At 39.9% G+C, this 11629-nt stretch overlaps 1 protein-coding gene across 1 annotated transcript in view; it reads right to left on the bottom strand.

Annotated features, from left to right (window-relative positions):
- Positions 1 to 7526, bottom strand: part of ece2b (endothelin converting enzyme 2b) — a 35777-nt gene extending 28251 nt beyond the window's left edge. Inside the window, exon 1 of the mRNA XM_008287235.1 lies at positions 7328 to 7526. Coding sequence (XP_008285457.1) covers positions 7328 to 7360 — 33 coding nt within the window. The 5' untranslated portion in view covers positions 7361 to 7526. The remainder of the gene's footprint in view (positions 1 to 7327) is intronic.
- Between the last annotated feature and the right edge of the window lie 4103 nt (positions 7527 to 11629).

Raw genomic sequence — 11629 nt, 5'->3', positions numbered from 1 at the left:
AAAGCTTCGGCGCTGAAGCGGTTAAAGGATTCGTCCATTTATCTGATTGAATCTGCAGATTCATGGTTGGAGTCACTTCACGGCCACGACGCTGCGTCACTGCGCCGCTCGGATTCATTTGTTTCATCGCAGCCTGTCTGAACTCGTCCCTCTGACAGATGTTTTACAGACTTTAACCTTAAGAACCCCTAAAACCAGCCGACGGGATTAAAACAGACGCTCAAACGAGACCATTGGTCAACCAGAAACCGTAGAAACTAATAAAACGTGTTGGAGTTTCAGCTTCTGATGAACCTTGACTGAATCACGCAGTTCCATCAGAAAAATAACCAAATATAAGCTTAAAATCTTAATATTTCATGAAAACCACTTGTTTCATACGTCCCGTTTTTAAAAAATCTAGAAATTAAACCACATTCTGTAAAAGACTAAAACTTCTGAGCTCCTCCGTATAAATCAGAAGTCATGGTTGAATCAGCTGTGACCAACAGAGAAACATTCTGAGTTTTTAGGTTGAACTGCAGCCAGTGTTTCCTCAGAGAGACTGAGAGGAAAATCAAACCTCCTGGATCAATAAATACATGCAGCACGGATCAGAACCAGAGACCAGAGGAGCCAGTTGTTGGAGATACATCCAGCTGATGGTGGAACATCTTTCTACATCTGATGAGCAATAAATAACAAATTGTTAAACATCTGTGGTATGTGGAGTTTATGTTCCAGTGTTGGTAACATCTGTGGAAACTTGGTCAAATGTTCATGTTGATTCCACTTTGTTTTCTTTTTTTAAACCAATAAAGAAAATGTTGTTTTTAATAACTGGTGTCGTTCTAACTGTCAGACATCTCTGAGCTCTCTCTCCTTCATGGTTCTTCTGTTTCTGAGCTGCAGGACGTCAGATTAAAGTGAAAAATTAATCCTCAGTGAGTAAAAATGTAACAGGAGCAAGAGGAAGAAAGGCCACGCTGCTGGAGGGGACCATCGCCATCATTTCTTCATGGACTGATCCAGTTCAGTCGTATCAGCGTCAAACTCAACCTGAAGGAAAACACCTGAGGGCTGTTCTGTGCCCTGAGCTCACCTCCTCAGGCGCTCGGTGGAAAACTGGATCGGCCCGTTCGCGTTCTGCCGGCGAGCCGTGAACTCACCAAACCAGACGGTTCTCTCAAGGCTCGCAGCTTCCTCATAACTCTGCTTGATGTTTCCGGAAAAGAACATCATTATTAATTTCCTTCTTCCAGCATCCGCCCAGTGTAAACGACAGTCAAAACCAAACAATAATCCATTCATTCCTGGAAACTTAATCTGCACAGATCTGTTTCCTCCCGTGGACTCATTTCACCCCGGAGACGAACTCCAGTCGGTTTCAGGAAGATGTCCACCGCAAAATACCACAAAATAAAGTCTGCAGTTAGTTAGAGTGTATAAACTAAACACAAATCATTTGACCAAATATTTTGTTCTCTGACAAGTCGTGCATACACAAACCTCCACAGAGCAGGAGAAAGGTCCGACAGCACCTCATTCTGCTCCAGGAGGGAGAAAATGGGTTTGAACTTCTTTATACCAATCATTATTATCACCATTAAACCAATCACAGTCAACTTTAAACCAACAACAATCGTCTTTAAACCAACAACAATCACCTTTAAACCAACAACAATCGTCTTTAAACCAACAACAATCGTCTTTAAACCAACAACAATCACCTTTAAACCAACAACAATCACCTTTAAACCAAAAACAATCGTCTTTAAACCAACAACAATCGTCTTTAAACCAACAACAATCGTCTTTAAAACAACAACAATCATCGTTTAGCCGATCACAATCACCTTTACACTAATCACAATCATTTTTAAGCCAATCACAATCGTCTTTAAACCAACAACAATCACCTTTTAACCAAGAACAACCACATTTAAGCCAATCACAATCTCCGTTTAGCCAATAGCAATCATCTTTACACCAACAACAATCATCTTTAAACCAATCACAATTCTTTAAACCAACAACGGCCACCTTTAAGCCAATCACAATCTCCGTTTAGCCAATCACAATCGTCTTTAAACCAACCACAGTCTTGTCTTATGCTAGGAAGACGTTGCAGCGGTCATATCGCTGCTAAACTGCGATGGCGTTTGTTTTGGTGGAACATTTGCATGCAGGCACTGAAATGAATAATTCACCAAAAGAACAAAGCCGTCCTGCCTCGCTGCATGATCCAGTTCCTCAGAAAAACCTGCCCTTTCCACTGTGTGGGCTGCTGCTGCTGCTCCGAGGCATTTTCTGTTGTTGTTTCCTGAAGTTAAGGAGATTTTATAACACTCAGAAGACTCTCAAGTGTCTGACCAGCAGCACGAACGATGATTTCCAAAATGACCATCATAAAATAATGCAGGATGGGGAAGATATCCCACAACATTGATTAAAACATAAGTCAATCTACACTTAAGTAAATGCTTGATCGCAATGCAAGAAATCTAATGTACTGATTTAAAGAATGACGTTGACTCAACACAAGTAAACTAAATATTTTCAATTTATGGAGAAAACAAGAAATCCGTCGAGAGAGAGCGTTCAGAATTAAACCAGACTTTTTGCTCCAGTTTGGTTGCCTCCAACGAGTTTCTGTCAAATCTTTTGCTGCGTGATGTTCATTTAGAGGTTCTTGTGTATATTTTCAGGTTTTATTGTTCTTCTGTGTCAGTAAAATGAATAACTTTGGACAAAACAAGACTTTTAAGGAAACACTGACGGACATTTTTCAGCCCAAACAACGAATCGAGAAGATAATCGAACCCTTATTGTGTCTTAATCTGATGGTAGCTGAGAGAAGCCACAGTTAAAAGCAACCGTTTGTTGTTCCTTAATGTTCAACACTAACAGTGAAGGCGCTGTGGAGGCCATCGGTGGCTCCTGGTAGGTCAACGAGGACCTGACACGGCGCTTTGCCGTCAGTTTATTTTAGTCTCCGAGCCGCCGGCCGACGTCTGCTGATCTTCACCCTTCCTTCATGTCCTCGTTTGGTCCAGAAACAAACGGTTCCTTCAGCTGGTTTATTAGCGGCTCCGGGTCGGTTTGAGGAGCTGCTGTTGTCCTGGAGTCCATAAAAGCATCTTTTCAGGTCTGATTCTCGTTTTATTGCAGCCGTGAGCGTCACGTAAAAAAAAAACTTTATTACATTTACGATCAAAGAGAGAAAAACTAAAAACTGTTCCTGCTCTGAATGTGTGCAGATAAAAAGTAAATCTATGTTCATGCTTCTTTATATCTGCAGTAATCTGTGTTTATGGTCCTTTGGTTCAAGCCGATAGCTGGAAAATAATTTGGTTTAAAAATCAACCAACGAGCTGGATGAGGGTTTTTGTCATCGCGTACTTAACGGTTGGGCTCAGAGTATTTCTCACAGATGATCGTGTCTTTATGTTTTTCAGAAGGAAGTTTATGTGTCGTGTCCTAAATTACAAAAATCATGAACACAAGACAAATATTTTATCAATGAATTTGCGCCGATTAGATTTTCTTCTGGTAGTTTTTGACTTTTTTGTGTTTTTTTGTTCAGTTCATTCAACAACTAAAATTTTGTTGGACAAACTTTTTATTTTGAACTGCAGCCTTTGACGCCATTTAAATCCTGAAACCAAAACAAATTCAAGCTTAAACTGAGTTTAAATAAGACGCATTAAGTCGAAGCAACGTCACTACGTCAACCCAACAGATCAAAACTATGTTAAAAGTTTTGATCTAAATCAGTAAATTTGAATTTTTACGTTGCAATCATGCACTTAAATAAGCGGTGGGAATTAGTTTTGACTCTGTTTTAATGTTTAAATGAGAAGTTACATGTTGAAATTGGGTTTTCTTTACATGGTACCGCCACAATTTGGGCCCAACTCCTTTGTTTACATCTGCTGACTCACTACAAATTTGAATAATTTACTTAATAAATGCAGCATATCAGTCAATGATTGCACATTTGTATGCTGACACTGCTGAGTCTTTTAAACCCCGACAACACGGCGCCTCCTCTGGTCGCTACGGTTTTAAACAGTAGGCGGTACAAGAGCTGATCTACGATACTTGAAGCGTGTATTATCTGTAGTATCAGCAGATAATAAATATTTAAAGACTCGGGTCGGATTGGGGGAATAAAAGTCTGAATGACCCGTCTGTGATTCTAAATCTGCCTGAAAAACTCTGTTGTGTTTGTAAAGGAGGACACGTCTGAACCAGTTCGATCGATAAATCTGTGCAGAACCAGGTCCACATGAAACCGTCTGGAAACACGTTTTTACGACACGCACAAGGAACTGTAAAAACTTAAGCTCCATAACGTCCACGTAGCGCTATAAATAGTTCAGCAGCATTTGAATGCAGAAACATTTTATTCGCTACTGGACCCCAGAGGGTTTAAACGCAGCCATTAAAAACCCGTTAGCATAAAGGTTGATGATCCGACCGACTGTGGCCCGGTTTAGACGGAAGTTCTGCTGCTGAAACAGAAAGTAAACGCAGGTAAACCAGACGTGAGCAGGTTTGGATCTCAAGACGTTTTTTCATTTTCTGTTAGTTTCTGGTTGATTTTAACTGTTTTGGCTCAAATCCAGAAAAAGTCGTATTTTAATCCCACAAACTGCTAAAATAACAGCTAATATCTGTAAAGTAATGACAGTTTCAGTTGATTGAAACATAATAAAACAGTTTAATTTATGGTCACACGTTGTAAAATGCAGGTTTTATTATTTACCGTTGTGGCCTGTGTTGTATAACATGAGACTTTATTGTCATAGAAGAGACAGAAAAACTGATTCTTCTAATTATTTTTGCTTGAAAAACGACTTAAGTCACTGACTGACTATCAAAGTTGTTGGAAAAATGCTAAAGATTTCAACTCTAAACTCTAAAATTCACTTTATTTCATTTATGACAAGCTAGAAACACTGAGAATAACTGAGAAAACAAAAAGGCGAAACATGTCGATTGGTGTTTCTCAAAGTCCACGAGCGTCTTGTTTTGTCCACAAACCGAAGATACGTCATAAAAAAACCAAAGAAACCAGAAAAATGTTCACATTCACAATTAATAAAATAGTTGCCAATAATTCAATAGCTGTCGACTAACAGTTGGAGCTCTACTTAAACACAGAAGCCGAACATTCAGGGCGAAGGTTGCACTAATATAAATGTTGGTGCACCACAGGGCTCTACATGAGGACCTCTGGTTATTACTTTTTATCTGTACGTGCTCCTACTTTGTCACATACTGCATGAATTTAGCTAAATGTCCGTTTTTACGCAGATGACACTCTGGTTTATGTTCCCCGATTATCATCTCAAACTCAAACATAACACACTTCAGGTAAATGTGATGCTAATCGGGTTCCTCGACGCTGCTGCTACAAACACACGAGCAGTTCTCCAGAACAAATCTACAACCTAAAACCTAAAAAACTAACCCTGTAATTCAATTTAGCTCAATTTTCTGGTGCCCATGTGGGGAAAAAAAAGCATTTTCTGGAGAATTTGAATGCAGATCAACGAGTTAGTTTCTGTGCAGCTTCCCAGAGAAGTTGAAGATGTTGATGGATCTCAAACAGCTTCCTACATCCTGCTGCTACAAACACACAAGTAGTTTTCTGGGACAGATTTCAGCTCCTAAATCCACAATTTCTCACAAACTCTCCTGGAAAACTTTCAGCTGCAGAAAAAAGAAAGAGGAGCCACGATGTCCAAAAGCTGATGGAGGTTCTAGAGGTCTGTCCAGAACCAAAACCACGTCAGCCGACAACAAAGACAAACACCTCATCTGTCCGTCGACACTCGACAGACGACACAGCGCTGCAGCTTTGTGCATGAAACACAATATAGCAGAGTAGCGAGTACACACCGGCGCAATATCACTTAAATGTCAAATGACTCCACGCTGTATCGCCTTACAGTAATCGGATTACTTCTAAGCTGGACAGTAGAGTATTTGTTCTGATGAATAGTTCAGGTTTGCTATGAGAGAAACAGACGCCACAGCAGGAACCACAGCAGTCCAGCTGATTATTTTAATACTTGAAGCCTCCATCTTTACTTCTAGTGATGGATTCAATCCACCTGGACGGAGGAGTGTGTCGTCCTCCACAGAGGATTGTTCTCTGTTGGGTCATTTGTTCTACTGGATTTAAGTTCTTTAGAAACTCTTCTGTTCTTTGGATCATGTGGAACGTTCGTCTTCTTCACCTGTCAGCAGACTGGGACTCGTCTCGTCAGCCAGGATCTGTCCTCAGACGTTCACGGTGCGTCTGGAAATGTGACCTTCTGCCCTCATGCAGCTTTGTATCATGATGCTGCCACCTCCGTGCTCACTGTGGTGGTCCTGGTCAGGTTCACACCAAACATCTGAGCCCAAATAAATCACCTTCATCTGACCAGAGAATGTTCTCCCAACGTTCTCTAAGCTGTTCTGTTGGAAACTTTCATCTGGGAGTTTAGTTGCGAGCAGCGACCAGGTTGTTTTTTTGGCCTCCGTCCACAACAGCTGATAAAGTGTCTGAGCTTCACATGAACTCTGGTTTCCACTGATGACCTGTTTCAAGTCTGAAGCAGCTGTTTTTTTCTGCTAACTCGTCTCCACGTGAAGCCGTGATGGAAGCGTACCGACATAAGTTCAAACCCGAGACTGCCGGTTTCACTTCTGCTGCATCGAGTTTCTGCTTTTGGGGCCTGAATCTTAAACATGGTCTTTGTGAAGTTTTGGTTTTTGGCTGCTTTTAGGAGGAAACACTCGACTTAGAAGATCATATCTAGACTTTAGGTGATGGTGCTGGAGGCCCCATGTCAGGCTAACCTCCAGCTTCTGACTCCAGAACCATCCTGGACGCTGGTCGTTCAGCACAAACCCGGATTTAAGCGTCGCTGCAGCTTTAAAGGGCAGCAACATGTTTCTCCTTTAAAAGGTCAGGAATGGAGCTGCTGCTGCTGCTGCTGCTGAGGCTCCAACATCTGCACCAACATCTGCACCCAGCTGCAAACTGCTGGCCGCAAAAAACCTGTTGTGTGTGTGTGTGTGTGTGTGTGTGTGTGTGTTATCGATCAGTTCGGTGATTGATCAGTGACGTCAGCCGCGAGGTGAACCCTGATTTCAGGCCTGAAGATGTTTCTGCAGCCAAACACACAGTCAGAGAGCGTGTGTGCGCGCGCGGATCTATCCCACTGATTGACAGCTGATCAGCATCACGGACCGGAGCGCGTGGGCTGTGCATGCTGCGGCTGCGTGTGTGTGTGTGTGTGTGTGTGTGTGTGTGTGTGTGTGAGTGTGTGTGTGTGTGCGTGCTCACGGTGTTCCGGAGGTCCTGCAGCGCTACGCTCATCCTGGAGCTCCGTCCCCGAAATCAGAGCGCTACCGACGGCCGCTCCGCCGGCCCATGCTGCCGGCTGTCCGTCGCTCCGAGCGCCGCTCCGCTGCGTCCGTCTGTCCGGGAGTCCGGGTCGGTTTGTCCGAGCGGCGGCGGCGGCGGCGGTTCGCAGCTTTTCTCTGGCTCTCCGTGTCTCCGCAGACCCCGCCCAACATCCAACCAGCCTCTTCCTCTCACAAACAAACACACCCCGAGACACAGGGGCATGACGTCACCGCCGCGGCCTGACGTCACCTCCTCCAGCTCCTCAGCCAATCAATCAGCTGTAATCAATCCATCGCTCTGCCCGGATGTCTGAGCCAATAAAACGCGTCCAGCTGCTCTTCATTAGTGGAGCTTTTATGTTTATTTGTATGTTTTGATTGAATCCTGATTTAAACTGTTTTCATCAAACTGGAGTCACATTCAATCTATAATGAGTCTTAATTATAGTTTAAAGTTTCATTAAAACGCTGCATCTTGAGTTTATATAAATTATAATATTTTGTGTTTCTTTATTTCAGATCTTTTGCTCGATCACCTCTGATTTACTTAAAACTTTATTTAATCATAAAATATGAACATTTAAAGTAGAATCTGTGAAAATTACATTTATTTGATCAATACTTATTAAAATATTTGAATTAAAAACTCCCCGTTGAGCCACATTCAGCAGGTCTTTAGAACAACTCTAAGACCTTAACCTTAATAATTAATCAGACACATTTTTAACATAAAAGAATAAATATTGAAGCGTCTTCACTTTAAAATGAAATTAATCAGATATATTTATATAGTATATTAAATTGCAGGCTCTTAATTATATTTAATTAGTCCATTAAAGTTGCCAAATAAGTCAAGTTTGTATCATAAATAATGTTGTCAGGTCTGTCCGGTAAATCTGTGTTTAACTAAAACATGATAAACTCTATAAACTGGACATTTTACAGGCTGATTTCAGCAGTTTTAGTATTTTTAATATTATATTGAAACTCAAAGCCAAATAATAACTGAATAAATGTGAAATAAACATAAACATGAAGCTGCTTTTGTGTCTTTGTGGCTCAAAAAGACAAAAAACATGAACTGAAAACACGAGAACCTCGAATAAATGCGACATTTTAGTCGTTTTTACTCATTTATCTCTAATATTTGAAGTTTTAAATTTATTTTTTAACATCATCTTTGAAGCTGTGGCAGAATAATTAATAATATGATTATTTTTGTCAGTAAAACTTAATCAACTTGATAAAAAATTGAACTGAACGCTGCTTTTGTTTGTTCCACTGATTTTATATTAAACTTTTTCTTTGTCAGTTAACTAAATAATAAATAATATTATTAGGTCATAACGTTAATATTTAAACAGTTAATTCATATCATAATGTACATTTTTATCATAAAAATTAAATTAGTTAAATTCATAAAATAATTCAAGATTTTATTGTTTTAAAAAGATGTAAACTTTAATATTTAATCTTTCTGCTTCATTTAATAACAGACACGAGAATAATGAACATATTGATGAATTTGGTCTTTAAAGTTTAAATCAGTCGATTAAATTCAGATAAAATAAAACTAGATGTTGAGTTTTAACTCCATTATTTACATTAATCAGCTGATTTTGTGTTAAATCACATCAACTATCATCAGAACTGACTTTTGTTCTTCACAGAACTCAGGTCGGTTCCTTTCAGAGCTCAAACCAGTCGATCCTGATCTGGAGCTTCGCTGTGAACTGGTTGAACTGGAACCAGTCGGAGCAGAAACTGGAGCGTCGATGTGTGACGCTGGAGACAGAAATAGAACCCAGTGAGACCAGTTTAGGTTCATCATCACACACCTGAAGGTTTCTGTCTGAGGTTCACCTGCTCAGGTGAGACGCTGCCTCCTTCAGGTGAACAGCAGCAACTGCAGCTCTTCACCTGAGATCCTCCTGAAAACTAAAAAAAGGTTTAAAAACAGGATAAATTTAATATTTAAAGACCCTAAAATGCTCGTTAATGACCCGTCAGGATGTGACCGTATGAGTTCAAGTCTGATGTTTAAACAGATTCAGTCTGATTCTTGTTCTGAATCCGTCCAACACGTTTAAACTCTGAAACTAGACGTTAGATTTAAATCAATGACAGTAAACATGCTGCAGTTCATTTAGTCCTTAATTAAAATAAAAACATATTTATGTTAATTAACAGTGAAACAGGAAGAACAAACAAGAACAACTTTTAGAGCTTCAGTTAAAAATAAAACATTTTCTGTTGTTTTTGTAAAATCTGTCATAAAAACATGAAGATTTGCTGCTAATCAACGGTTTGTCTGATATTTATGAGTAAACGTCTATAAAACGTTTCCTTAAATTACAAACATTTATTTCTTCTGTTAACTTGTGGTTCGGCTACAATAAATAAAAAAAAGAACAATTTTATACCAACAGAAAATAATAAATGATTGTTGTGATATTTATTAATAACAGTGATAATTAATTAAACTGTTGTTTAACAACGACTCTGTTGTGATGAAACGTTTTGTATGAATTTCAGAGATCAGGTTTCATTTGATCTGATTTGGCTTCAGAACGAGACACAAAGTTGTTGTTGTTTGTTTTTATTGTTTCATGTAAATAAAAACAATCAAAGTTTCTCTGATTCAACATGAAGTCGTTAAAAAGTGATGAAGAGAAAAATCACGTCTGTTATGAAACAACGAACTGGTTCTGAATGAAACGTTTGTCAGCAGCGCCCCCTGCTGGACACACACACACAGTACACACATAATATACACATAAAGCACACACATAATACACACACAGTACACACAATATATGTAATATACACAGTACACATTGTACACATAGTACACACATAATACACACACAGTACACATAATACACGTGTACATGGTGTTTCTGTGTCTTTTCTTGTGTATCTTTGTAGTTTTTTGTGTGTTTTTCTTTTTTTGTCTTTTTGTGGTAATTTTCTGATTCTTGTTGTGTTTTGTGTCAAATGTTGTTTCATGTGTTTTTGTGTTCAGAACTTCCTTCCTTCNCTTGGTTGTCTGTCTCTAAGTGTAGCCCTGTGATAGACTGGTTACCTGTCCAGGTGAACCTGCCTTCGCCCTGAGTCGGCTGGGATAGACTCCAGCCCCCCCGCGACCCTAATGAGGATTAAGCGGTGTATAGAAAATGGATGGATGGATAATACACACACAGTACACACAATATATGTAATATACATAGTACACACATAATACACACACAGTACACATAGTACACGTGTAGATGGTGTTTTTGTATCTTTTCTTGTGTATCTTTGTAGCTTTTGTGTGTTTTTCTTTTTTTTCTTGAGTCTCTGAGTTTTTTGTCTTTTTGTGGTAATTTTCTGATTCTTGTTGTGTTTTGTGTCAAATGTTGTTTCATGTGTTTTTGTGTTCAGAACTTCCTTCCTTCCTTCTCTCCTCTCCTTCCATCATTCCAGCCATCCTTCTCGCCTTCTTTCCTTCCTTCCTCCCTTTTGTTATTCCTTCCTTCCTTCCTTCCTTCCTTCCGTCTGTTCTTACCTCCTCTCTCCTTCCTTCCTTCCTTGTTCCTTCCTTCCTTCCTTGTCTACTTCCATCCTTCTCTCCTTACTTCCTTTCTTCCTTCCTCCATTCCTTCTTTCCTTCTCTTCTTGCCTCCTTCCTTCCTTCCTTCCTTGTCTCTCTATGAAGGAGGAAACATCAGACGAAGGACTTCTGAAGTAAAGCTCTTCAGTTTCTTGGTTTTTCAGAATAAAAGCAGCAGCTGAGACACAAACAGATGAAATGTCTTTTTCAGAGATTTTATTCTGAAAGTCGATCAAATCTGAAACCATCCGTTCATAAAAACAAACAAACAAACAAACAAAACAGCTGTTTGTCTCCAAGACTCAGAGAAAAACAAAAAACTTTCTGTGTCCTTGTGGTCGTCTTCTGTCTCTTTGCTGCTGTTTTGTGTCTCTGTTAGCGGCTTTTTGTGTGTTGTTGTGTCTCTCTGCATCTTGTGTGTCTTCATAGTTGTATTGTGTACATTTTGGTCATTTTGGATTGTTGTGTGTTGTTTAGTCTCTTTGTGTTTGTCTGTTTTGTATCTTTGGCGCTTTTCTTTCTCAGATGTTGTTTTACGTTCTTTTGTTGTGTGTCTACGGGCTGCAGGTGTCTCAGTGGTTAGCACTGTTGCCTCGCAGCTAGAAGGTCACCGGTTCACGTCCCGGTGAGGACACCCGGGATCTT

The sequence above is a fragment of the Stegastes partitus genome, unplaced genomic scaffold, assembly GCF_000690725.1.
Source record: "Stegastes partitus isolate 25-593 unplaced genomic scaffold, Stegastes_partitus-1.0.2 Scaffold491, whole genome shotgun sequence".
In the NCBI taxonomy this organism is placed as follows: domain Eukaryota; kingdom Metazoa; phylum Chordata; class Actinopteri; family Pomacentridae; genus Stegastes; species Stegastes partitus.
Note: the sequence above shows the minus strand (reverse complement) of the source record. Positions and strands in the feature narration are given on the sequence as shown.